This window comes from Brassica napus, chromosome C6 (genome assembly GCF_020379485.1).
Source record: "Brassica napus cultivar Da-Ae chromosome C6, Da-Ae, whole genome shotgun sequence".
NCBI classification, from domain to species: Eukaryota; Viridiplantae; Streptophyta; class Magnoliopsida; order Brassicales; family Brassicaceae; genus Brassica; species Brassica napus.
The window spans coordinates 36,823,925-36,851,827 of NC_063449.1; the positions used below are offsets into that span (position 1 = coordinate 36,823,925).

The following is a 27,903-nucleotide window of genomic DNA, read 5'->3' on the forward strand; positions in this document are numbered from 1 at the left end:
ATTATTAAATTATTTTTTATTTATTAAAACTATTCTTTGTTTATTAGAACTATTTTTATATATTTATTAAACATTTTTAATATGTATAAAACTTTTTTGTGATTAAAAACTATTATTTGGGATTTTTTTTAATTTTTTTTTTTATCTATTTATATATTTATTAAATATTTTTTTTAATTTACAGGTCTAATGATGATCAGACCCGAAAATTTATATATTTCTATATTTATTAAATATATTTTTTTTTAATTTACAGGTCTAATGATGATCAGACCCGGCCTCGACAGCGTCGTGGTCGTGGTGGTACGGGGAGCCAGTCTTGGGATTCTAACCATTTTCAGGATTCCGCTTTGCCCCACAGCTCCTACCGTACATCTCCCTCTGCTGCACCTGCTCCTGCTCCTATCGCTCCCGCTGCTGCACCCGCTCTTGCTCCTCCGGGTCCTCCAGGAGTGTTGAGTGTTGCGGAGTTGGTTCGACAGCCCGGTCGTGACCATCTTCCCTATCTCACTCCGTATCCACATGGACGGGGTCAAACATGGTAATTAAACGTATTTTTTTTCATTAAAATTTGATTCATTATTAATAATTTGTTCTTTTTATTAGGTTCAACCGATCCGAGAACGGGATCAGCGCATGGATCAACCGTATGATGTACTCGGCCCTCGACAAGGGACATCCGACTTTCACTGACTTCCTTACCGACAAGCAGCATCTGTGGTTTCGTCAGTTTGCGGTAAGTATTCTAATTTTTTACTTATATTTTTAATTTTTAATATAAATTTTCTACTAATTGTATTTTTTTTCATCAAGAATTCAACTGGAATTCCGATGAGACGCGTTTTATCTATCACCACTTCGTCCATAAAGTTATGGACAACTATGGGAAGTAGATCCACGAGTGGAAGAAGAAGTGGAAAATCAACAAGGTTGTTTTTAATTTATTAAACAATTTTTTAATTTATTAAACTATTTTTTTATTTACTAAACTATTTTCTTTTTTTTTTATTAAAAGGTCCCAAAGTCGATAAACAACACGGTCTGGACGGAGTTGTGTGCGCATTGGGATAATGAAGAGACGAAAGAAACTTCTTCCACCAACTCCACCAACCGCAGGAGCGACCGTAAAGGGAATGGCGTCTTCAAGCATAACTTGGGTGCTCAATCTATTGCCTCTCTGGGGGATTGCATGGTAAGTTCAGCCGTTTTTTCTTCAATTATTTAAGTTTTGAAATTTTTTTTTTGTGCATTTCTTCTAATTTCTAATGTTTGTTTAATTTATGTTTTTTTCAAGGCGGAAGAAAATGATGGCGAGCCGGTTGATGATCTCGCCCTAATGAAGAGGGCGTATACCAACAAGAAGACCGGCCAGATTGATGACGGTCTTGTGAGGGAAGTGGTCACCCTGGTCCAAACTCAGGTGCAAGACGAAGTGTCTCAGCTTCAAACCGAGGATGACGATTCGACGGCTTCGACCAACTTGTCCCGATTTCGAATCAACGAAATCGTTGAATCCGTAAGTTCTTTTTTTAAAGTTCAATTCATTTATTTCTTGATTTAAATTTGGATATTTTCTATTTCAGTCGGTTCCAAAGAAGAAGGGACGTTTGGTCGGTTTGGGTCGTCGCACCCGGTCGGTTCCTCCTTCTTCTGCACCACCGCCCTTTGTTGATCCAGAAGTACTTACGGCTCAGTTGAAGGACAAGGATGATCGCATATCTTTGTTGGAGACCCAGATGGCGGCTCAACAAGCGGGCTATGAGGCACAGAAGAGGCTGAACCAGCAAATGATGGAGATGATGCAGAGGATGTACCCGAACGAGGTGTTCCCGAACGTGCAAGACTTTTTTTCAAAAACTCAGAATGTTTTATTTTTATTTGTACAACTTTGAATATTATCTAATATGTTTTCAATTTTAATTTTAATTTTATATTTTCGAATTTAAATTTCAAAAAAAAAAATTTTTAAAAAAAATAATTTTTTTTGAAATTCCGAGGAAATGAACCCTCGGAAAATTCCGAAGAATGAGTCCCTCGGTATTCCGAGGAAATGTTTGTCGGAAATTTCCGAGGTCTCCGCTCCTCGGAATTTCCCGATGAAAATTCCGAGGAACATTTCGTCGGAACTTCCGAGGATTGGACCATCGGAAAGTCCATCGAAATATCCCGAGGAAGTTCTCCCTCGGTATATTCCGAGGAGCTTTCCGACGAACTGGTGGTCTTCGGAGTTTCTTCGGAAATTCATTTCCTCGGAATTCCGTCGGAAATTTCCGAAGGATTTCCGAGGAAAAATGAATTTCCGAAGAGTTATTTCCGAGGACTTGTTTCGTCGGTATGTCGTCGGAATAACGTTATTCCGACGACATACCGACGATTTTTTCCCTCGGTATGTCGCTGTTTTCTTGTAGTTACTCTGTTTTACCTTTGTTTTACCAAAGTTTAATACTTTATATGAGTAGCTTGCTCCTGTAGGCTGTGGTAATGGAATAGTACCAACGGTTTGCACGGCCCACGGCTCCGGTCTTCTGTGTTCCTGCCGTTTAGCAAAAAACCCAACAAAACCACTTTCCTTAACAACAAAGGAATTATGACATAACAAGAATCCCACAACGTAAAAGGGCGTAAACTTGAATGATTAGTGTAGAACCCATTGTCTCATAAAGTTAAAAGGCATTTTATATTTCCAAGTACCAATTGTGAATCAAGTAAGAAAGCATTTGATGGGGTGAATATGCCATATTTGAAACCATATAAAAAAAGAAACCATGAAACCGTAACGTAACTTTTTCATACTAGCAATTATGAGTTGGCCTATTGGTTAAAACTATCTGATAACAGCTTAGAGAATTTTGGAGGTCACATATTCATGCTGGGAAGGGTCTATGAGCCAAAAAACTCCTAATCATTAGAAAAAACCTTTGTCATGTTGTTTTTGTTTTTTCATAGGTTATAACCAAAGCTCTTGATTGAGCTAGGCAGTTTGTAGATGGTGAGTACAGAGAATCTCACAAAACGTGTTCACTGCAAAAGAGCAAGTGTTCATAAAAGTACTACAAGACGTGGATAGTTAAGGAAGGTCTCTCAGAAACCCCAAATTGGCCAATTATCAAGTCAAGATTGTTGGAATCAATGGAATGAGAAGGATATTGGTTAGACAAAAAGCAAAGGACAAATGTAGAGTGATGTAGGGAAACCAATGAAGAGAGATACTTAACTTCTCTTTTGTACAATCATTATCAGATTCTTCCAATAACAGCCTTAATCTTACTTAGATTTCCAAAGCAATGTTTTGTTTAAGTGAATCTATATTCCCCAGGGACCCACTGTCCTTTTGCACTTTTCAAGCTTCTCCCTCCAAATCCCAATAACTGATATATATCTACTGGACACATGAACTCAGAAGGGATACAATCTCATTCTCATTCTCATTATCCCAAACCCTCTCTCATTTCTTTGAAGAAAAAAATAAAGATACTCTTAGATTCTTCTTGTCTCCATATAAGAGCAGATATGATGGGTTCCAGTAAAAGGATGATGTTTTGTCTTCTTGTCTGCATAGGATTATTATCAGACAACAAATATAAGGTCTCAGCGTTGAGTAGAGAGTTTTTCCTCAAAGAAACACAAGGAGACAAAGCTGGAGTTCATCCAGGTGATATTGCTGAGCTGAAGAACATGGATATTCATTTTAGGTACAACCGTGAAGAACACGGAATCCTCAGCGAAAATCGACGCATTCTTGGGGAGGTTAACAAGGATAAAGTTAAAGCTGAGAAGATGCAAGCACAAAAGAATCAGACAAAGGACTCATTGCAATCAAGCAAGAGACATGTAAGACGAGGATCAGATCCTATCCACAACAAATCGCAGCCATTTTCTTAACTGGCACAACAAGAATGAGATACAAGAAAAAGGCAGTACACTATAGAAATGCAAGAGGAGGAAGAAGACGAAAAGGCGCAATAATCAAGCTGGAGGTAGGCTAGTTGGGTTTTTCTTGCAAGTATAGATTTGATAGAACACAGAATATTGGCTAATGAAGCCATCGTGGTATGCAGAGCAGCATGATCTGTTCAGATACACCAGGATAACACATGATTAGTTTTTTTTTCAACATATTTCTTTGGACTTTTTTTTTGCATTAGTTATAAGTTTCTCGATAAGTTTTCTTCTTTCTGCATTGCTTTGAATCCACACAAAAACATATCTCATGTGTATACAATATCTCAAAGTTTTGATCATCTGTAACTTCACTGTGAAACCTCTCTCTGGACTTAAAAAGGTAACCACTTCTGTCTTTCTAACAATACCAACAAGTAAAATGAGTATCCAGGAAAATACAAACCGCCTCATATATCTTCAGGAAGATCTAGATGTGTGACCTTACCAGAGATAAATCATTATCAGCTTAATTTATTCGTTAGCCCCAGTCTATAAAGTAAATTATTGGGGTCTATTCTTTAAGGTGTTTCGCTCTAAACTCTCATCAACAAACATTGGGATAAAATTATTTTAGTCTGGTTTGTATTAGTAATGTAATGTTTTACCACCTCGATTCTAATTTGGTAGTATGCAAATTTTCTGCAGAAAAACAATAATTGTTATAATTAACTGGTAAGTAACGTTTATGGCGTGGATAACTTTCTTCAAACTTCACAAGATAAAAGCGATGATGTGTGGGATAATTTTAAAAGTAAGGAAAAGCTCAAACCTCAACCATATGTTATTTGTGCATATGTATACATCTAATATAAATTTGTCTGAGTGGTAACAGAAGAACATGGTTTCTTCCATTTGGATAATCAAAGCATCTCTCCCATTTGGCAATGCTTTCTCTCGACCAAGCGGTGCTTCTGATAAGCTAGTTAACTCGTGTGTTTAAATTGTTTTTTTTTTTTTTTTTTTTTTTTTTGACTAAAAAAATTGTTGTATTGTCTGCTACTGTTTTTGGTGTTGCCTCTTTTCCTATTCTCTCGTTGTTTAACATTTTCGGTCTTATCCGTTACTAATTATTCCTGTAGTTCAGTCAAAAAAAAAGTTTGGTATAAAATTTAATACAGGAAAAAACAGAAGAGCATATGGTGCAAAATACAAAAATAAATATGCTTGAAGTGGAATATACGAATTATATTAAAACAAACGGTGCATAACACATGGAACAAAAACGGCTTAGAAGCATTAATAAAAACAACCTTAATCAAACAACTACTACCACACCTAGGCTCTGGGAAAAGAAATCTGATATCCAAACAAATCCGAACAAAAAGTCTGAATCTAGAGTCCATTTCTGAAATGTAGAAATATCGGAATGGATCCTATAAAAATGTATAAAATATGTAAGTGTTATTAGCCGAACCTATAAGAAGCTAAGTCTGAAAACCCGATCCGAACCCCTGATCCCATATGCTTAACCACAGCGTCCAACCATTTACAAGGAAGAGAACAGTACGTGGGACTAAACCCGGGCCTTAACTCGTCATATATGGGCTTTATAATCTCTAGAAGAAGCTAAGAAGAGGAGATGGACTAAGATGTAAAGCCCAAACAAGCCCATAATCTAAAACAAACTCACGAATTGCGTCCGTTGATTAATCAAACTCTAAGAAGATCTGATCCGTCAGATCTAGGGTAATAGGGTTTTGGAAGTGGAGAAGGCTTTATATACATCTATTAGGTTAAAACAAGCCTCCTCAGCGTGTGAGCGAAGAAGCTGCGGGAAAAAAAAAAGAATGGTTCAGCGTCTTGTATACCGCTCGCGTCACAGCTACGCCACCAAATCTAACCAGCACAGGATCGTCAAAACCCCAGGTCTGCTTAATCAAGAATCCCTCTTCATCGATCTATATGATGCGTAAATGTTAAATATTAAATCTTGAATTATTGTGTTGATTTCGCAGGTGGTAAGTTGACTTATCAGACCACTAAGAAGCGTGCAAGTGGACCCAAATGCCCCGTTACCGGCAAGCGTATTCAGGGTGTAAGTCTTCTTTTGTCTGGATTTGAGTGTTGCAAATGAACTAGTTTGGTTTTAGTGTAGTCTTGGTTGATTTGTTCGTGTGCTTATTGACGGTCTTGTGCTGGTTAGATTGAATCCAACACCAGGACATAACTTTATCATAAGCTACATTTAGTGCCCATCCTTGTCTTTTCAAAGTTGTCTCCTTTTTTTTTTATATTAAGGACATTACTGTTTTACTTGGTGGCAGAAACTTTAATCATCTTCCAATTTGATACATGTCTTGTTCGATGCCTAGTTCTAATTTGTTTTTTTTTTTTTGTGTTTGTTTAGATCCCTCACTTGAGGCCTGCTGAATACAAGAGATCTAGATTGTCTAGAAACAGGAGGACCGTGAACCGTGCCTATGGTGGTGTTTTGTCTGCTTTGGCTGTTAGAGAAAGGTTAGTTCTTGTCTCATTTCTGTAACATGGTTTTTGTTCTTTGAATAGAAGGCAGTTTTATATGTTCTAACTGATTTTTTTTTGTGTTGACAGAATCGTTCGTGCTTTCCTTGTGGAGGAGCAGAAGATTGTGAAGAAGGTGTTGAAGCTTCAAAAGGCTAAGGAAAAGGTTGCTCCCAGGAGCTAGATAATTCATATTAGCTTCTTTTGGAAAAAAAAAATGTTTAATGGATCTGTTCTAGCAAATGGTACTGGTTGCAGAAGTTGAGGGAAATACTTATTGTTATCCGTTGAGTTTTGATTCTGAAGACATTTCTCAAATATTGCGTTTTGTTTTCTCTTTCACGTTATCGTCTCTCAAATGGGAAGTTAAAGCTGCTTGTCTCGTAAGGCGCAACAGCATCATCTATGAGGCTGCACACAAAATACCGACCTCAACGCTTTCATCGGTTATTGTGTCTGTAAATTTTGATACTAATAATTAACTAAACTTGTTTGGTGTACAAACTAATACATGCAAAACAAAAACCAAATGGTATAACAAGAAGTCAATGATGTATATAAACGAATTTGAAACTCTCAGCTAATTACCCCGTGAGAAAGAAAGGGAAAATGCAAACCAGGCTGGTTTCTGATTGAAAACTACATCTCCACGACACAAGTGATAGTTCTTCTTCATCTTTTCCTCTGTTTTTCTGGGAAAGTTCCCATGGTTTCTCATGTCATCAGTCATCACTGTTCTTGAGAGTTGAATTGTTGTTTCATGAACATCATTTCAATGTGTGATTCATTTATTTTCATCGATTACGTTTTCCTTTATCATTCCCATATTTGTTGTAACCAACACTCCTGTATGTTCAAAGTGAATGCAACGTACATCTTTAAGGGAAAAATATTTGTCTTACAACGACAAAGACGTCACTATCATATTATCGATATCTATCCGATTAATTCTGTTTACCAACAACCATTATGGTAGTATTTTATTACGGTGTCGGATCCCAATTTTTTATGGATTTTTTCTTTGTTACCGGGGTCGACCCCTAATTGTTGTGATGCTTAGTTTAACAAAGCGCAAAGGGGAGTTTTCTTTAAAAAAAACCAAATTTATAGGAAAAATTCAAATTGTGCTTAACAAAAACAATGGAATTCTAAAAGTAATGAAAATTAGAGCTTTAGACCAACTCTGCCCTAATTTATTAATGAAAACAGCCTAGAATCTAATTTATTTAACTTTCTGGTGTTAATTGAACCCAGTCCTTTTCAAGTGGATCCGCCTCTTTGAAAGAGTATTTGGTCTCAGAAACAACTTTAAATTCGATCTCAACTTTAAGCGCGTCTTCCTTGTCCAAGTAAACCTTTGGAAGTTCTGCTAAAGGTAAGAACTGAGCCCAACCCCAAGCCGGGGTTTGTTCTGTGTACCACGTTTCCACTGCGAGTAAAAAATTATATATCTCAGTAAATTATCTGTAGTCTGTTGTTTAGTTAGGTTAGTAAGAAAATAGAAAAAAACAATGTAACTGCGTTTTAAAAGATACATGGATATTCAAAGTGATAGGATCCAACTGGGTTAAGAACTCGGAAACGTGCTTGCACGAAAATCTTCTCATCAGCTTCTGGTTTATCACTATCGGCTAAACACAGAAAAATGGATAACCATTTTCCATCTGCTCCTAAGGCTCCCTTCGGATACAGCGCTAGAACCCTACATAACATTAAATATTATGAACTTGTTAACATTCATATGCACAAACACAAATATATATATGTGTCTGAATACATAGCACTTGTTATTACAATATAATAGATACTCTCACCATTCCTTTCCTCCCCTTGGAAAACTGTTTGATTTCTGGACATCCTCTTTCAACTCAGAAAAATCTTTTATAGTCCAAGAGAACTTAGGATCAAAGTATTTCTTAGTAAAAGAGAGGACTTCCCAATTGGTAAGGGATGGAGCAACAATGACATCAACACCAAACTCACATTGACCTCCCTCAAAGATGTAACCGTTGTCAGGGTTATTGAATGTAACACGTGGAAGAACTTGCTGCAAGCCCCACCTCGTTTTAAGTTCACTGAACGGTTTTACTCCCACATCTGAGAACATGTATATATATTGGTGACTATTATATGTGAACTTATATATATAGAGAGAGAGCATGCATGTAGCTTACCTTGAATAGTAAAGTACTTGTTTTCTTTCTTGTTATAGACAAAGAAACGAAGTTCCGCAAAAATCTCTGTAGGTGGTGTGAATAGCATCAAGCTTTCGCTATCTATTTCCACGTACATGGAAATAAATCCTCTCACATTGTCTTCTCCGTTCCCTTTTGGGTATATGATCAGTCTCCTGTTCTTATAAACAATGTTACATTAGCTTGATATATAGTGTGTGTTTATGGTGCTAAAAGACCAAATGAATAATCGTCGTACCAGTTATATCCACCATAGGTGAAAAGACGAGATTGGTATTTATTATCAGATAAGGCAGTCGACTTCTCAAGTTCGGAGAAGTTGTGAATCTTAAGGGAATAAGACGAAGGAGGATGCTCTCTCCAGTGCTTCACAATGGTAGAAACTTCTGTTGAAGCTGCGGTTGACGAGTTTGAACCCATTTTCAAAAAAAGAAAAATATTTGGTAACTTTCTTTCAGTTATTATTTAAAGTGAGAAACAGAAACTGGAATTTTCTGTGTATTGAATGAGGAATACGATGTTTCCTATATACAACTCTAGCTCCCAAGATATAGGAGTATCCACACTAACACAAGACTAGTTAACAGATGCTAGAATATCGAGAATATGACAACTACATGAAGGATATTCTTATCCCCAATCGGTTTGTGTAACCGGATGTAAACCCAACTCCAATATTATTCAACGTCGAATGGCAGAGGCCGCTGCCGAGAAATTGGGGAATCAGGCTGCTTCGCTCGAAGCTCGTCTGCGAGTTGTGAGTAATGAGAGGAAATCGGCCCTCGAGCAAGTTTCCGTTTTGGAAGCGAACCGCGACCTCGGCGAGACCTCTTCGAACTAGATTTTTTGGTATGGGCTTCAGCTCCCTAAGGCCCATGTCTTTGGTCCACAGAACACCGTGCAGCTTTTCGTCCTACCTTTCTTTCTTGAGGTCGAGTGATCTAAACCAACAACAAACGTACCCATGTACAAAAATGGACTTTATTGATGAATAGAATCGAATACAATAAGTTGAACTAGATCGAATTACACAAGTGAGATCGAATATATATACAACATAAACGATCATATTCCAAAAGTATAACTTATCAAGATATATCTTAAAATTTTATCGGAATCATCTCTGACTGACCTCTTAAGTATATCACAACAATAAAAATAAAAAGTATCACAATATGATATTTACAAAAGTTCAAGAAAATATATTTCACAACAATAAGGTTTGGAACTTTGGATTTTATATATGGACTTCACTTAACAAAAGTGAAAAACAGTAACTAGAATAATTGAATTATATAACAACTCCATGCATGGTCTTGACCCAAAAAAAAAAAAAATAATATATATATATATATATAAGCGCATGGTCCACAAATGTATCCAACAAGATACAATGGGGCAGAAAGATATGGCTAGGCTGGGCGTTCGGGTCTTCGGATCGGGTTCGGGCCGGTTCCTTTCGGGTCCGGATCTTTTCGGATCCTAAATATTTAGACCTAATAGGTACTTAAAAATTTTCGGTTCGGGTTCGGGTCGATTTTTCTCGGATCCGGATCGGTTCGGATCTATAATTAAAATACCCATAAAATACTCGTAATTTTTTGGGTCCATATCAGGTCCGGGTCGGGTTCGGGTATTTAGGATCTGAAAAGTACATGATATATCCAATTCCATCAACTTTAGTTGAATATTTGTCATATATATCTAAAATTTTTACAAAACAACTTAAATGAAACTATTAATAATTAAAATAAAACATTTTAAAACTCTAAATTTTACATTTTAAAGCTTTATATTACTTTAAAAATGTTAAAAAATAATAACAAATGTTGTTAACAAAAGATATTTCAACTAAATCATAAATAATATATATAAAATAGAACACAAAAACATCATAGTTTTAGATATACATGTTTTTAAGTCGGGTAAAAATCGGTTCTTATCGGATCGGGTCTATTCGGGTCGGTTCTTTTCGGGTCTGGGTCTATTCGGGTCGGTTTTTTTCGGTTCCGGTTTTTCGGGTAAAAAAAATTTAAACCCAAAAAGTACTTGTAAATTTTCGGTCCGGTTCCAGATCGGATATTTTTGGGTCGGTTCCGGTTCGGGTCTTCCGATCCAGGTTAAAATGCCCAAAGCCTAGATATGGCATCCCAACACTGTATGTTGAAGTTCTGTAGTCCACTTCAGAGGAATCTCTCAGGTATTCTCGCATCTGCATTTCTTGTAAGTTTTTTATTTAAATGTATGTTGAAGTTCTGTAGTCCACTTCAGAGGAATCTCTCAGGTATTCTCGCATCTGCATTTTCTTGTAAGTTTTTTATTTAAATGTATACTTGAAATCATTATTCAAGTATTATCTGTCACAAAATATCAAAACACGAAATGTCACAAAATATCAAAACACGAAACCATCATTTCGTTAGATCACGACTAATAAGATTTCCTGGAATGGGGTTTTTAGCGGAATATAAGAAACCGTTTTTTTACTTTTAAATAAAAAAACTAAGAATCGATTTTTAAATAACCAAGAACCGACTCATTAATCTTGCTTTAAACTTAAACGTACACAAAACACAATGTTCTACATTAAAAGAAAAGGAATTTTAGAAGGAAAAAGTAGTCATAGGAATTTAAAGAAAATATTATTATGATATTATTTTCAGCACTTTTGAGAATACCGTGGAAGCACATATTTCATGATCAGCATTGTTGATCCCGATTTAGTATATTTGTATTCCCATACTAGTTAATAAACAACACTCAATCCGTTTCTGAAAGTAAAATTTTATAGAGTTTTCACGTTTATTAAAAATATAATAAATATTTACAATTTAATTTATAATTTATTCTTCAATACGTTTTTCAATAACTATCCACCAATAAAATTTAATCAATTCAAATTCATAATTAATGTTTCTCAAAATTATACAAAAATACCTTAAATTTATAGAAAAACTATTTTCGTGGAACAAAAACAAACTCAAAAAAATCTTACTTTCGGAAATGGAAGGAGTATAAAACTTAGCAGAGTTGTTTTGTAAGTATAGAAACTTAAGAATTCACAAATAAACCGAAAAATCAGAAAAATAATTGCCAAAATAAACAATCCGCTTGAAAAAGTTAGAAAAATGCTGTGTGGGTGCCTAAATTTTTGTATGTTGCTTTCTGGAGGGGACCATAAGCCTTGATTCTTTTGATTGTTTTGGGGGCTGGTTGTTCCTCGCTTAAGATGTTATGAGCCTTTATTCTTTGAGAGGACTTCAAGAATCTTATTCAAATTTCAATGCGCCTCAATACGAAACTGCAGTTGGGCCTCCATAGTTTTGACTTTTTTCGTTTTCGTTTCAAGGGCCTATAATATTAACCCCTACCCCCCTATGCCCAGGTTTATGGTTTTGGAAATACGAAGTCCATCCTCAAAATTAGGAGCCTCCTCGCTTAAAAAATCACATTCTCAGAAGCATTTTGTTCCAAAATTCCGAGGGGAAAATGGTATATGAAATATGATATAACCCTTTTTATGTTTACTTGCTTCTCCCAAACAACAGAAAGGAATTGAAAAATAAAACTAGAAATCATTTGTTTATCCAGATCAAGGTTTTCCATAGGCACATAGCCGTGATATAGTTTTCAAATCATCGTCTTGTTTTTAAACTAAAGACTAAAGTACAGTCGTATTCACAAGTATATGAAAACATTGGACCTTAGAATTAACAAATGTTATCCATTTTCATAATGTCAATCATTTTCGTCGATCACTTATTTGTTCTTGCTTTTTCTCCTCACTGCACATCGGAAAGTAAGCACGCAGGCATAGTTGAAGTTTGAAAAATACGAAAAACGGCATAGGAAGAGACAAGACGATCCAAAAGAGTTAATGGGATAAGAGAAAAATGATATGGTCCAGTCTTATCTCATTACCTGGAAATCCCATGTGTCAGTCACTACCAGAACATAGTTTTTCTGACTACCACAGCTTTTCAACAAATTTTTATTAATTAATTACTTTACTTTTTAAAGAGCACAACGATGCACCTCTTGGATACACTACACTACACTACACTACACTACACTACACATCAACTTCTTTTTTTTTTTTGGTCAAAAACACTACACATCAACTATGTTCCTCTTCTTCGGACACCTGTTGTATGTTTATTGGTCACATGCGTGACTACAACAAGATTCTGGCAGACGAACATTTTAAAGAAAATGGACCGATCCGCACGTGCTTTATTATAGCTGACGTGGGCAAAGAATGTAGGGTGTTTGGAGACGATGTGGGGCCTGTGCCACGTGTTACACAGCTTGGCACTGACAGGTTATGCCTTGTCGGATTACGTCCACTCTGTTTTTTTTAACAGCCACATCTTGTAATCTATTATAAATATATACAAAGAGCATTGATCGGCAGAAATTGTTAACCAAGACTATGCATACATACGTCAATAATAAATTTGTAACGTCGAGTTTGGTTTATTAGTATGAACTTGAGTTAACAACCAAGCAGTCAATTCATAGGTGTAAACCCTTTTCTTCAAATGCTTTTGTTTATTAGTATGACTTTTTCATATACTTACATCTGACTTTTACCATTTGCTTACGTTTCTCTTTTTCAATGCATTTACGTCATTAATTTTTTTTCAGACACAATTTTTTTAATAAAGAATTAATTTTTTTTATAAATATTCTGAAAATGCTTTTTTTTTTGTGTGTTAACCAGACACCAAGAACCAAGTGTTTCTCTTTTTCATTAAATAATAAAGAAATCCGACGTGGCAAATCTTTATAGCGGCACTAGAACGGGGAATCAAAAAGAGCGTGAAACAGATCTTTAAAAGCCCACTTTGTAAAACAACATGTGGCTCTCGAAATTTCACAGGTCTCTCTCTCTTTCCTACGCACTATCGGTCATTTAATACCAAACCTCAACCCCTTGTACTCTCTTCATATTGTCTTTTTTATTCCTCAATCTGATTAAAAAACAGAGAAAACGATTCAAGACCAACCATATTTCTAGAGGAGCTGGATCTCTTAAGTTGAAAAAGATGTCTAAATCTAGAGATATAAAGTTGTTTGGTACGACAATTACATCTCTTTCATCTGTGAATCATTATGATCCGTCGCCGTGGCCCGCAGCTCATGGTGGTTCCGACCAGAGCAAGGAAGCTTCTTCGTCTTCCTCGTCTTCTTGTTCTCCCTCTATCAGACCAGACAGGGTATGTCACGCGAGTTCTTGTCCTTTTTTCTCTCTTCTGTTCTGTGTTAAAATAACTTATAACGAACTGAGATTTGAATCAAGTTTCGTTAGGTCAACTTGAAAAGTTTTATAGGCAAAATTTAGAGATCATAGGATCAACTGACACTTGGAGCGGATTTATTATTACACGTAGCTGTTTCGGACATAGGAACCAGAACTGGTTTTGGGCATAGAACCAAGTGAAATATTCGTTAAAGGCAGCTTAAATATAATCATAAGCAACCAATTTATTTTTAAAAGTTTACCCAAATCCTTGCTATTGTTTAGTCTTCAAAATATTTGGGTTGGATTAGGAGTACGGATTTCTCGGCTCGGAACTTGTTGATTATTAAAAATATATACTGAGCCTGGCTAACCTGGGGGTTCAAGAGTAGCAAATTTAACGGTCACCATTTTTACCATGCATCCATTACTAATAAAAGACAAGAATTGGTTATTTGCTTGACTTTTTTATAACCCTAACACATGGCTATTGGCTATTGCTAAACCCTAATCAAAATTCTGCAAAACTTTCAGGTTCTCGCTGCCAAAAATGGGCAAGAAAATAGCAGATTCAAGGATCCTTACACATTATCCCATCTTAACGAACCGCCAAAAGCAGCATCTGAGATTTTATCACCAATAAGCTCCAAGACTAACACCGATCAACAGAGCGAGCTCACAACAACAAGTACATCAGCAGCTGATAAACCAACAACTCTCAAGAAACCGGACAAGATACTTCCATGTCCGAGGTGCGAAAGCGCAAACACCAAATTCTGTTACTACAACAACTACAACGTGAGCCAGCCACGTTACTTCTGCAGGAACTGTCAGAGGTACTGGACTGCTGGTGGATCCATGAGAAACGTCCCCGTTGGCTCTGGCCGCCGCAAGAACAAAGGATGGCCTTCTTCGAACCATTACTTGCAGGTCACTTCTGAGGACTATGAGAATAACAACAACTTGGGAACGATCCTCAGTTTCGGTTCTTCAGAATCCTCGGTTACAGAGACTGGTAAGCATCAGCCAGGAGATACAAAGATAACCGCTGATTCAGCTTCTCAAGAACAAAGAACCCGTCAAGGGTTTCTTCCTCCGCAAGTAATCTTTCCGAATAATTCTTCCCCTTGGCCTTACCAATGGAGTCCAACTGGTCCTAATGCTAATTTTTACCCTATACCTTTCTACTGGGGCTGCACGTTTCCTGTATGGCCTACCTCAGAGACTCCACCATGTTTAGGGAAACGATCAAGGGATCAAACTGAAGGAGGAATGAAAGATGCTACTACTATAACAAGAGCAAGAGTGGTTTCAGAAACTATTAGCATTAGCGAAGCTACTAAGAGCACGGTGTGGTCGCCAAAACCAGAGAGAAAAACAGAAGGATTCAGTCTGTTCAATGGATTTGAGACAAAGGGTAGTAACAGAAGAAGCTTGGTCCCTGAAACGTCTATCAATATACAAGCAAACCCTGCAGCGATGTCTAGATCTATGAACTTCAGGGAGAACATGCAACAATAATCAAGCACTGATATAGTATACATAGATAAAAATATTCATGAATTCTGAGAGATTTGATTAAGCTAATTGTTACCTTGCGAAAGAAGGTAAAGCTGTGTAGATCATTTGTTGTTTCAAACTAAGACCAGATATAATATGTTGGAGTTGTAAATATTTCTCTCCATTGTTGTGTTGAAGTTGCAACATATATTGTTTTTGCCCATTATCTCCATTAGAGCACAATTATCCTAGAGACCTTAGATGAGTCTCTTATTTTTTTTTTAATACTTTTTGATTGAAAAATGAATTAAGAGACTAGATTAAGAGACCCGAAAATTTACATGCTCCATTGCAAGTCTCTTATTTAAGGGTTCTTAAAAAAAAATTTAATTAAACACCAAATTTTTTTAATTTTTCTTATTAAACTTAAACTTTTTCTTAAGTAATACTAGTTTCATTTATACAAGTTTCTAAGACATGTGAATACTAGTACTTACAAAAACATACAAGTTTTGAATGTATTCAAAAACAAGAAACGATATGAAGTGTAGCTTTGAATGTGATGATATCACTTTGTAAACACAAGTTCAAGCATTCAATAAACTTGAAACTGGTTCAACTGCCTTACCACAGACATGGAGCTAAAACCATCAGAAGCTGCCTCTGCAATGAGAGTTGAACTCTCTTTAACAATAACGCCACCGTCTTTGTCTGCTTCGGGCAGAGGAGGAGACATATCTTCTGCAATTGGGCAAATCAGTCAATAGCACGAAACTTTCAGTGAAGTACAAAGCAGAGAATGTATATATCTTATCAAGCAATGAAACCTAAACTCTTTAGCCTTTGACCAAACAATTTCAAATCTTAGCAGCCTAGAGAAGAAACCAATTTGAATTAAGAAAAGTAATAGGAGAGTATAACGCACCAACTTTTGTCCACTCATCAATCTTCGCCACTTCGTGATGAGACAAAGCAGGCATGCATCTCCTGTCCACAATCTCAAGTATCTTCTCTGTTCTCCCCAGATGCATCGCAACTTCTCTCACCGACGCTTCTCTCACTTCCACCGCCGTCACCACACACTTCATCCCAATCACCTGCGCTGCGTTGCAAAAGCATCCCGCTACTATGTCCGACTCCATTCTCTCCACATTTTTCAACAGAACATCTCTGAAATAACCAAAGCCAAAAAACACCAAAACTTTGACTGATTGAGATTCCAATCTAACAAGAAACGATTCAGATTCCGAAAAGTCACGAAATCAAATCAATATAGTGGAGTATTCGAATCGAGTCTCACCTCTCTTTGAGCTGGGGATCATGAATCCTCAACCAAGCACCAAGATCACTTTTGGTGTTGACGAAGAGGTTGTGGGGACAAAATCGAACCATGTAGAATGCACAGACCTCTCTGTCATCCCACTTAATCTCCTTGAATCCTCTTCTCTCTTCGTCCGTCAGATTACCAGCTGCAAAATTGGTTTCTTAATTGGCTGATTCAAACACGAAATCTACTAGATTGATTGCTATTTGAAAAACAACTCACCTGCGCCCATAAGTTCGTCCAACAGAGCTCGTTGAGCATCCATGGCGGATTACGAAGAAATCGAATTGAATCCAGAGGAAGAATTAGGGTTTCGTTCACTTCCCACAACTCACTCGGATGTCCATACAAACACAAATTCTCCTTCTCTAGCTACACAAACAAACAAAAAAAAATCAAATCTCCCAAACAAAAAGGCCAAAACTTTCTTGTCCTAAATGCTAAACCGGACTTACCTGGATTGCAGAGGAAAGGAGATGAAAAGATTACACCGAAAAAGTCCTACTGCTGCCATGGCTTCTTCTTCTTTCTTCCTTCTTCGCGGTAGAGAGAGCAAGAAGAGACCGTCTCTTCTTTTGCTTGATTAAGAGACGTAGTTTGAGATAATTGCTATTTTTTATTTTTTTTTTAATTCTAAAAACATTAAGAGACGGACTTAAAAGACCCGGTTAATGATGCTCTTATATATCTGCCACGTTGGGGAAGAACACACGAACTTACAATTACGTTTTTGCCCATTGTTCCACCAAATAATTTATATACCTAACGTCTCGACCCCTCTGGTTACTAATGCATGAGAGAACACAAAGGTTTTAGATCATTAGAGCATCATTATTGGGAGATTAAAAGTTAAAAGTTAAAAGTTAAAAGTTAAAAGTTAAAAGTTAAGAGTCAGGTTCTTATATTCCGCTAAAAACCCCACCTTAAGAATCTTTCAATAATTATGCTCTTAGCTTGTAAGTATATTGTACTTAGTGTAAATGGGTCAACTTAGATTAACATAAGAGATAAGGAAAAATGGAATACTAAACCAAAGAAAAAGAACAAAGCAGAGCATCTTTCACTTTCATTCTCGTATTAAGAACAACAAAAAAAAAAAAAAACAATAATCCAACCCCTACTAACACCGAAAAAGCCTAAAAAGAGCATAAAGTCTGGTTTTCTGAAATAATAATAATAATTCTCACTTTTTCAATGTCCCTTTCCTTTCTTTTTCATATTCACTAGTATTATTGCAAATCTCTTACTAGTATTCATTTTTGTATGCTATGTTCCTTAATTTCACTCCACTTTTAAGTGTGATATGGTTAAAACAGCTAATGGTACAAAACAAAGTACGAACTTCCCATTAATCAAGAGCTCTGTTTTGACCTCTTCATAAGCTGTATGAACTCTCTAAATGCTGCATACACATACAAACAAAATTATACATTTTATTTGGAAATCTGTAAATTGACAATCTCACAATTATTTTGACACTAAAGATAATGCAATTGACATTTTAAAGGCTTTTTATTTTAAAATTAAATTAAAAGTACATTGCAGTGGTAGGAATCTGGTATGGATGTTTGGCTATCTATTTGGATTCGGTTCAATTTTTTTTTCAGATTCTAGATTTTTGTATTTTACATATATAATAGATCAGTTTAGTTTATATTTTTGTGAACTCGGTGGGATTTGAGTGAATATTTACATCATAATTATGGGTTCGGTTTGGATTCAAATATATATATTTGAGTAGATCCGATTGGGTTCAAGCTTATACAATATTAATGTATTAATCCCTTAGAGCAACCTTAACGCTCAGAACCTCACTTTGGCTTCTAAAAAAAAATTAAAAATAATATTTTAATAAATTTTGTTTAAATAATTAAATTATATTTATTTTAAAAAATCAAAGCAATTTAAAGTAGACATATGAAATTTGAGTATGAGATGAGTTTTTTAGAAGCTCTTTATTGAGGATCATTTCTCAGTTTCTCTTTCCTTTTTTAATTTTGGATTTTTAACGTTAAAACCCCTCAACTAAGTTTGTTTTGGGTAAAAACCCTCAAACTAAGTATTTAATGAAAAAATCCTTAAACTAACGTTATTTAATGAATTAAACCCTAGCAGGTCATAATTACCATTACTACCGGTAAATCTTTAATTTAGGAGTTTCTACATTAAGTAAACATAGTTGAGGGGTTTTACCATTAAAAATTTTAAAAACAAAAAAAATCAAAATTTTATAATATTATTTAAAAATTAGTAACTTTTTTTTGACAACATAAGCGAGAACTAAGTAACTGGACCGCGCGGTTCAGAAAGCCAAACCGAAAGTATTGAATTGATATATAACATAGCTGAAGGAGAACTCCTTGCACCACTTGCAAGCTTGTCCGCCATAGTATTTTGTGCTCTTGGAATATGTCTGATCCGGAAGTTAGGGAAGAAAGTCTTATTGCGTCTAAATTCTTTATATAATTTTTGTTATATTTTTTCGGTTTTTACATTTTTAATTTATACATATATAATGATGATGTTAAAAACATATCAAACTCATATATTTACAAAAAAAAAAATTAAAAATGCTAATTTTGAAAATTTAAGTTGCTAATTTTGAGATAATATTATAAAATTTTGATTTTTTTATATTTTTAATGGTAAAACTCATCAACTATGTTTACTTAATGTAGAAACCCCTAAACTAAATATTTACCAGTAGTATTGGTAATTATGACCTGTTATGGTTTACTTCATTAAATAAAGTTAGTTTAGAAGTTTTTACGTTAAATACTTAGTTTGGAGGTTTTTACCCAAAACAAACATAGTTGAGGGGTTTTAACGTTAAAAATCCTTTAATTTTTATCTTTATGTATAATCTGTAGAAATTCTATGAAAAGTCCTTGTTGGAGTTGCTCTTAAAAGCATACTGACGTATACAACTATATAGTATCTTGCTTTAAATATATATATATAGTATCAGGAAATAAACTAAATGATTAGTACAAAAATAATGAGTAGATGGAGAAGGAGACATTGGGTTGATGAGATGCATAAGTTAGCTAGTGATACACTAAAATTGGATCTTTATCTACTGTCAAGTTAACAGTGATTCAATTCCAGAGGACCAGTTCACACTTTATCTTTATGGGATCAAAATTTAGCTAAAACGAAGTGGTTTTTTTAAAGAAGTAAATATCGTAAAGAACAGGTAACTAGATTAGGTTGTTTCGGATTGATTTTAAGGCGCTAGTCTAGGGTTTCTTCTTCAGTATGGAAATCGCAAGCCAAGCAATTATTCAAGTTCAGTTTATAACAAGTCTAAACTCGGATCACTCAGGTTGAATCAACCCACTATCGTGGTATTGATTCCTTTACAAATCGGCCTTGATGCCTAAACTCTTTTTTGGATCAAGACACGATAGCAAGCTTTAGAGATCAAGTCCGATAGGTTCATCCTAATATCTACTCTCGCTGACTAGGGATGCAAGGCTCATTCAAATCATATCAAGTTATCAATTAACGGCTAGCTAAATTGATTAACCCTAATTCATGCACTAAGTGATCAGTTTGATGCAATTGCAAGCAGTAAGAACATATATGAATGTTGACAATCTTAAGATAACTTATTTAAGCTTCAGCTCACGATTCCAAACTCTAGAACCCTAAACTAACTCGGTGACTACTCAGACATAACACAAGAACAGAGAAGCATGATTTCTGAATAATACTGCATATAATAGATAATAGAAATCAGAGGGTTCAGGATAATTTTCTCTAGGAGATAGATGGAGCCGTCTCCCTTACAAGTAGAAAATCACCAAAATCAAAGCTCTCAGGGCTTTTCTTGCGTAAAAACTAAGGTAGGTATAAAATAATAGATAGAAAACTATATATATAGGAGCCACAGGCGGCTATTGGAAATAAATAGGAAATCTAGGGCAAATCCCGAAATATTTGGAAACTTCCTCTTTTTTCTTATCTCTTTCGCTGGAGCAGGCACTCAGACTGCTCCGGTCGGCTGTTCCGCGCGAAAGACTCCAAATCATACTTTTCTCTCTTCTTTTCCTGTAGCTGGTTCATTTTCAATCAAATTCTAGACCTGTTATGACTCGGAATGGACTAAAAAGACTCGATAAAACCTTGAAAACTATTAGTAAAACATACGTATAATGTGCCAAAAACACAATATATCAGCTAGCATAAGAATCAATGAAAGGAGAAAAGGATTTTGCTTGGAGGGAACGAAAAAAATGCAATGGTGTGAGAATAATTAAGAATAGATGTTTGGACACTTTTTGTTGCACAATCTGAGGCTGTGAGCCTGAATCTTGCAAGTTGTGTGACCTCATCAATATCGCATGGTATTGTTAATTTTCTGCATACTCCAAATAAATACAAACGTACATTATTCTCTTTAACTTGACTTCTCTATGTCAGATCTCTCTGTTACTTTCCTTTTTGTCGCTTCTTAGTTCCACATCATCGTCCCTTCTTTAACATATGTCACCTTCCCCTTCATATACGAAACATGTTGTTACTACTCTCACTCCACATTAATGATGGAATGCAACATTTTCTTATAAGTTACAGAGCTAGTTAGAACTATAAAGTGGTACATGTTTATAATTCAAATCATCTTTTCTTTTGAAAGTGAGACAATTTGGCATAAGCATTAAATCACCAAAGAGTGGTACGTGCGTAACAAACACGGCTTTAAGAATGTTGCATGGGACTAGTTAAGGACAAAATTAATCAATTAATTAACGCGACAAAACTACATTGAATAGACTTGGATCATCTTATACTTTTGCTAACTAACCTAATCTCTCTTGTTCATGATGATGATCACACTGTCCCCAAACCAAGAAAATCGAAAAAGTGTGGTTTCTTCTGCTCATTCATGCCCTCACCAAGCATCTCACACTTCTCGGTTTGGTTTAAAAAATCGAATGTAGTAGCCTCTCGTGTCCGTGCAGAGTGGTCGTCCACCATCATTTGGTTTTCAAGCATTCCCAACATCAACGGGCTCTCATTTCCATGAGCATAACCTATAAACGTTACAAAACAAAAGGAATATATACAAAAACGCATGCACTTTAGGATACCAAAATTTCAAACAAAACCAAATTAAGGAAATAGAGGACAATCTCAAACCTGGGAAGCAAGGAATTGGTAACATAAGGTGGTTCTTGTCATTACTAACAAGGTGGATCGTATCTGACCTAGAAGGATCAAAATCATTGCAAGAGTACTGAGGATTAGGGTTACCGAGTGGCTTAAGAGGAATCACCGTCTTCCTCCTGCGGTAAACAGAAGATTGTTCTCTAAACCTGCGAGCCATTATAACATGCCAATGGTTCTTCACAGAATTATCAGTCCTTCCCGGGAAAAACCTTGCTATCATCGCCCATTTGTTACCATAAAGATTATGAGCTTGCATTAGCCTCTCCTCTTCTTCCTCACTAAAGGCTCTCCTGTTTATCCTGGGGTCTAGTTGGTTAAACCATCTAAGCCTACAACTTTTCCCTGCTTAACAGTAACACCAAAAACATCAAGAGCTTAAATCTGGAGAAGCTGATAAAGAGAGTATTTTACTTACCGGATCTTCCTTGGAGCTTTTCGGCGATGAGGTTCCAGTTTTGTGGGCCGTCGAGGGCGACTAGTTTCTTCAGCTTAGCATCTTCAGCCGGTCTCCAATGTCCTCTCACCACCGAAGCTTTTGACGAGTGTCTAAAGCTTCCACAGACTCTTGTCTCTTTCTTGCTCCGCTTACCGTAATTACTTTGATTAGGGTTTTTAATCTCTTCTTCTCTATGACTTGCATAGGAGTGACCACTATGCTGATAGTTGCTAATGTCTAAAGAGAAATAGCCACATGAGGCAGTCTGATCCATCCAACGGCGATGGTCTTTCGACATCACAATGTTGTTGTTGGTTAGTGATGAAGTTATCTGGAAGAAGAAGAAGACGGGAACCGATGTGATGGAGAGAAATGGCACGTGAGCAGGCTGTATCTCCATCCTCATTGGAGGAAAAGATGTGGTGATATTAAATACTATTTCTGATATTTGTGTGATATTATTACGTACGGCTGTAGCCTATGTGCGTGTATGTGTATATGTTGTGACCGTATTTGCTGACAAAATGTTAAGTTAGGCAACTGTTAAAAAGTTTATGGACTATCACGAACTGATTTGATAGCTGATGCAGATTCCTAATTTCCTATATAATCAAATCTGCATCACGAACTGATTTGATAGCTTATTAATTAAATAAAGTTTTAAAAAATTCTAGCTTTTTTAATTTAATGTAATGTGTACATAATATTATCTATTGTTTTAAGTTATAAGCAAAGCAATTATCCAGAAAAAAAAAGTTTAGCAAACATGTATAACAAAATCTTCATTAGAAATTGATAAAACGTCGTCAAAATATTTTAACCATATCTTTAAAAACTGGCCAAAAATGTGAAACCGTAAAGAGATTGAAAGTAAGATGTGTTTGCCTGTTTCGGAAAGTGAAAGAGATACGGAAAGTTGTTAAACATCCGTAAACCGCTTTTTAGCTCAACTTTGCTATCGTTTTGGTTGTCTCTAACGAAACATCAATGTTACGTACTAGTACCTACTATGATTGCTTGCTGGTCAAAATGTATTGTAAACCAACATGGTTAACTGACTGAACCATTATTCTGATATCTAGTTTATTTAAACCGTAGTCAATGTGGAAAACGGTTAGTTTCATCTCACGTGTGAGGAGCAAGAAAGAGACACTTCGAAGAAACCTAAGCTCATTCTCTTTATGGTCTGTCCACTTTCTTTTTCCCGGCTTCTATGGATCTTTGTTTTCAACTTTTTTTTTCTTTTCCAAATTTCACTTAAATGCCACTGACAATGACAATATACATTGATTTGTTTCCATGGCTTTATAAAGAATGTGGGAATACTGTTAAGGGTGAAACTAAACATATGAAATAGTCACAACTAACTGGCCACATGTGATTTGACTCTTCTGTCTCTTCTAACCACGATCACTTTTCTCAAACACACTTCACCTATCCTTTCACTAACCTCTCCACATTTCTCGCTCTCTCTTCAATTCAAAACCCTATCTCTTACTTGGCGGATCTCTCCATAACATGAATGTGATTTTATTTTTCAACATGTGAATGTGATTATGTTCAGAATAATGAAGGCCGGTTTCTAATAGAGATCACTTCACGAATTTCAAGTTTCAACTTTGGATCTAACTGGTAAATTTTTTAAAAATAATAGAAGGGAAAACGAATAAGGAAAAAAAATGAAGAATAACAAAATAATAAAAATGAATGGGAATTATTGTTCTTTTCTTTCCTAAATTTGGTGAATAATAATTTTGTTATATTTTTCTCCACAAAGAAACGAAATAAGAAAGAATGGAAAAGAAAAAAAATATTCTTTATAAATAATGAAGAATGATGTATACACTGATAGAATGTTTGGTTTCACTACTCGATTCTGAATCTTTATAGTTTAACATAGCCTTTGTTAAGAAAAACATAATTTAATGTTTTCCTCATTTCCTTAATCACCATTCAAGGCTTTGATTTACACTAATTACCCAACCATCTATTGCATATACGCAAGTCGCTGCATAAATTCTTGTGAAAAACAAAGTCGCTGCAATAAATAATTTTGCAAGGGATCTGTTAGAACCTTAATTCTTAGAGGATAATTAACGGGGTTCTTAGGGTAGAATTATTAGCGAAATATAAAAAATCGTCTCTTAAATTTTAACTAAAAATGGTAAGAACCGGCTCTTAAACCGGCTCATAAATATTTAAGAGCCGGTTCTTAACTTTTTTAAGAGCCGATTTTTAGTTTTTTTAGTTAAAAGTTAAGAGACGGTTTCTTATATTTCGCTAAGAATTCCATCCTTACAACCCTCCCATTAATTATGATCTTAGAGCATGATTTTTGGGGATTCTAATCCAATATCAGACAAATAAAAGATAATAAAAAACAGAAAAGCAGGAGAGAGAAAGAGGGAGAGCATCTCGCAGATCATACTGTCAGATACACATATCTAGTTTATTGTCCACAGACTGATTTTTTCTTTAAAAAATAAAATTTAATTAGGTAATTTAGTTTGTTTAAAATATTAATATTCCGATGTTTTAAGAAATCCATGCAGTTTCATACCAATAGTGTTGCTCTTAGAGCACGTTCAACGCGGTCTCTTAAGCCCATATTTAGCGCTTAATACGCGACTAAAAGAAATGAAAAAAGACAAAACCCGAAGGCACGTCTAAATTAAGAGCGCGAAGATACGTATGTTAAGGGGCATGTGTTACACAATTATTGGTTTGGGCAACGGTGGAGACGCGCTTCGTTCCATCTTCTTTCTTTCTCTCTTTCGGTTTCTCTCATCTCGATGACGAGAAAGGCGATTCCTCTGCTGTCGGTGTCTCTTTTCTCGTCGACTCTTCGGTGACGTCTCCTCTCGTCGAGGAAGGAAAAAGGCGACGTCTCTATCGCTGGCTCTGCTCGACGAAGGATGACGACGATTTCTCCCCCTCTTTGACTCAGTGGCTCTCCTCGGCGATACGGAAATGTCTCTCTCGAAACGAAGGAAAACGACGATCTGTCTATTGGCGGTTCTCGGAGACGCAGATAAACGCCGCCGAGTGTTGTTCATGGGAATCAAAAGGTAAAAATCTGTTCATTTGATTCTGTCTTTTCGTCTTTCACTTATGCATGTCTTAATCTTTGTTATGGTTGTTGATTTGTTTTTTAATTTGTTTCTGTGTTTTAGTGGGAACATGGATGGATCAAGACACTCGGGGTGGCTCTCTGAGACGAAAATAAACGGTGTATGTTGCTCAGGCGTATGAAACGGTAAAACTTTGTCCATTTCTTTATGTCATTGAGTCTTCCAATTATCCATGAATTAATTGTTCTTTCATTTGCTAATTTATTTTTTCATTTCTTTCTGTCTTTGAGTCGGGAGATGGATGGATGAAGACGCATGATCCAGGTTCGCCAGACCAAAGGCGTACGCTTGTTGATAGAGGTAAACATTTATCTTTGCTCTGTCCAATAGAGTAAAGCATTGTCTTGTTTGAAATGAATTGAATCCTCAATAATTAATGCTTTGCTTAGTGTTGGGTTTGCGTTGTGTTTAGGTAATAAATTGATGGTGTGTTTTGATATGGTGTAGTATCTGCCCGAATGTGTTTGATTATGGTTTTGTTTTGTTAATGAATTGATAGATATAGATGGTGTAGTGTGATGAATGTGTTAGGAATATGTCAACTCGGTTTGATAGATATAGATGGTGGTTGTGATCAATGCGTTTATCATTCTCTTTCTTCTATTTTAAACTGTTTCATTCTCCTCTTTCTTGAATGCAATTAACTTCTTGTTCTTCTCTTCTCACTTCGCCGCCTCTGTTTTTTTAGCTTCTCTCTTCTTTGATCTTCGGAAATGGATCAAAGTATTTCCTTTAGCTACAATCCATTTACGCAGTCATCAAACTTTGTTGGATTACTTAATAGTCAACAAAGTATTTCCTTTGGTAACTATGAAGATAGTTCACTATCTTCATCTCAAGTTCCTACTCTAGTCACATATGATGTTGGTGAGCGTCATGAACGAAGGAAGTGGACACCCAATGATGATGTTCTGCTGATCATCTCGTGGCTCAACACGAGCAAAGATCCAGTTGTTGGCAACGAGCAAAGGTCAGGCTCATTCTGGACGAGAATTGCAGCCTACTATGCCGCTAGTCTGAAGGCTGCTGGCTCCGAAGAGAGAGAGCCTGGTCACTGTAAGCAACGCTGGCACAAGATCAATGACTTGGTCTGCAAATTCTGTGGATTGTATGAAGCTGCTACAAGAGAGAAAACTAGCGGCTGCAATGAGAATGATGTGCTGAAAAGAGCTCATGAAATATTCTACAACAACGAGGGAAACTCTAAGAAGAGGAAGGCTGGTGATGGTGCAGATTCATCAAGCTCCCAAGCTATTGAACCAAAGCGTCCCGCGGGTGTTAAGGCAGAAAAGGCCTGTGGGAAGAAGACTATGGTAGAGTAGAAAGCGCTGAAAGAGTTTGAGAGTATGTGGTCCATTAAACAGCAGGACTTGGCAGCCAAGGAAAGGTTGTCGAAGATGAATCTACTTGACTCTCTTATTGCAAAAAAAAAGCCTCTAGCCGACTATGAAGAACCCCTAAACAAGAAGCTCATCAGTGAATTAATGTTTAATTAGTTTAAGAATTTTAAATTTTAATTAGCGTAAGTGTGGTTTAACTCTCTGTTTGCTTAATGTTTAACTCTCTTGTTAGAAATGTTTAATGCTTCTTGTTCTTGTTAGAAATGCTTCTTGTTCTTGTTTGAAATGTTTAATGTTCTTGTTCTTGTTAGAAATGCTTCTTGTTCGAGTATTGATGATTAGTTTAACTCTCTGTTTCAGGTCAAGACAGTGTGAAATAGTGGAGCATTGGGAGTGGAAGTATCACGGAGTGTCTATGGTCTTGGAGTCTTGTGTCACGAGTCTTGGTATCTTGTATCAGTCTTGTGTTGGTTGCTTGTGTCAAGGAGTGTTGTATCAGACTTTGTGTTGGTTGTAGTTTAACTCTCAGCCTTGGAGTATTGTGTTGTAGTACTTGTGTCACGGTCTTGTATCAGACTTTGGTTCTCTATATTAAGTAATGTTGCGTTGAAGTTTTATTCACAAAAAAATAAACCAACTCATATTATCTCATTCTCACTTCCAAAAAAAAAATAAACCAACTCGTATTCTCTCATTCTCACCAAAACAATTATCAAAATTGGCATCTTCTTCTCATAACACATTTAATGGATCAACTGATGATACTTTTGATCAATATTTTGATCAACATTTTGATCAACATTTTAATCAAACGTTCGAGAATTTTTCCATTGATTATGGTGATCAAGAAAAAGACAGCAAAAAAAAAGAAAAAAAGAATTTATATCGAAAGGAATCGTGAAGAAGGTGATGTGCGTTTATGGAATGATTATTTCAGCGAAACCCCAACATATCCTCAAAATCTATTCCGACGACGCTTTCGAATGAACAAGCGATTGTTCATGCGTATTGTTAATCGACTCTCCAATGAAGTTCAATTCTTTCAACAAAAGAGAGATGCTCTCGGCATGCATAGTCTCTCTCGACATCAAAAGAGTACAACAGCCATTAATGTCTTGGCATATGGTAATGCGGCTGATGCGGTCGACGAATACCTTCGAC

The 27,903-nt window shown here is 36.0% G+C and overlaps 6 protein-coding genes, 1 long non-coding RNA gene and 1 other non-coding gene across 9 annotated transcripts; 5 read left to right on the top strand and 3 right to left on the bottom strand.

Annotated features, from left to right (window-relative positions):
- Positions 1-2,393: 2,393 nt before the first annotated feature.
- On the top strand, positions 2,394-4,241 carry LOC106402073 (CLAVATA3/ESR (CLE)-related protein 45). The gene has a single exon (XM_013842715.3). The coding sequence runs from the start codon at positions 3,391-3,393 to the stop codon at positions 3,880-3,882; it is 492 nt and encodes a 163-aa protein (XP_013698169.2). The 5' UTR covers positions 2,394-3,390; the 3' UTR covers positions 3,883-4,241.
- Positions 4,242-5,624: 1,383 nt separating this feature from the next.
- LOC106402071 (60S ribosomal protein L34-2-like) lies at positions 5,625-6,739 on the top strand. The gene is made up of 4 exons (XM_013842714.3): positions 5,625-5,808; positions 5,898-5,977; positions 6,290-6,399; positions 6,493-6,739. The coding sequence occupies exons 1-4, from the start codon at positions 5,730-5,732 to the stop codon at positions 6,584-6,586; spliced, it is 363 nt and encodes a 120-aa protein (XP_013698168.1). The 5' UTR covers positions 5,625-5,729; the 3' UTR covers positions 6,587-6,739.
- Positions 6,121-6,212, top strand: LOC125589493. The gene has a single exon (XR_007325680.1). It is a non-coding gene; the product is annotated as a small nucleolar RNA snoR110 (small nucleolar RNA).
- LOC106398842 lies at positions 6,610-9,081 on the bottom strand. Its single transcript, XM_013839344.3, has 5 exons — positions 8,836-9,081; positions 8,577-8,752; positions 8,217-8,499; positions 7,938-8,104; positions 6,610-7,831 (listed from the first exon to the last, which is right to left on the bottom strand). Exons 1-5 carry the CDS (start codon positions 9,015-9,017, stop codon positions 7,629-7,631), a joined length of 1,011 nt encoding a protein of 336 aa, XP_013694798.1. The 5' UTR covers positions 9,018-9,081; the 3' UTR covers positions 6,610-7,628.
- Positions 9,082-13,394: 4,313 nt separating this feature from the next.
- LOC106397850 (cyclic dof factor 5) lies at positions 13,395-15,565 on the top strand. Its single transcript, XM_013838470.3, has 2 exons — positions 13,395-13,816; positions 14,374-15,565. The coding sequence occupies exons 1-2, from the start codon at positions 13,646-13,648 to the stop codon at positions 15,358-15,360; spliced, it is 1,158 nt and encodes a 385-aa protein (XP_013693924.1). The 5' UTR covers positions 13,395-13,645; the 3' UTR covers positions 15,361-15,565.
- A 164-nt stretch (positions 15,566-15,729) lies between these two features.
- LOC106399343 (putative RNA-binding protein Luc7-like 1) lies at positions 15,730-17,330 on the bottom strand. 2 transcript variants are annotated; one of them, XM_013839818.3, is made up of 5 exons: positions 17,119-17,330; positions 16,886-17,035; positions 16,640-16,808; positions 16,265-16,509; positions 15,730-16,080 (listed from the first exon to the last, which is right to left on the bottom strand). In XM_013839818.3, exons 2-5 carry the CDS (start codon positions 16,926-16,928, stop codon positions 15,935-15,937), a joined length of 603 nt encoding a protein of 200 aa, XP_013695272.1. In that variant the 5' UTR covers positions 16,929-17,035; positions 17,119-17,330; the 3' UTR covers positions 15,730-15,934. The 2 variants fall into 2 exon arrangements, with proteins under 2 accessions (XP_013695272.1, XP_048616085.1); XM_048760128.1 differs by having other exon boundaries at positions 16,886-17,031; positions 17,119-17,300.
- A 4,007-nt stretch (positions 17,331-21,337) lies between these two features.
- LOC106398840 (transcription factor MYB105-like) lies at positions 21,338-22,686 on the bottom strand. The gene is made up of 3 exons (XM_013839342.3): positions 22,251-22,686; positions 21,806-22,177; positions 21,338-21,699 (listed from the first exon to the last, which is right to left on the bottom strand). Exons 1-3 carry the CDS (start codon positions 22,675-22,677, stop codon positions 21,497-21,499), a joined length of 1,002 nt encoding a protein of 333 aa, XP_013694796.3. The 5' UTR covers positions 22,678-22,686; the 3' UTR covers positions 21,338-21,496.
- Positions 22,687-24,617: 1,931 nt separating this feature from the next.
- LOC111201908 lies at positions 24,618-27,359 on the top strand. The gene is made up of 4 exons (XR_002654842.2): positions 24,618-25,339; positions 25,445-25,527; positions 25,633-25,702; positions 27,103-27,359. It is a non-coding gene; the product is annotated as an uncharacterized LOC111201908 (long non-coding RNA).
- Positions 27,360-27,903: the final 544 nt, after the last annotated feature.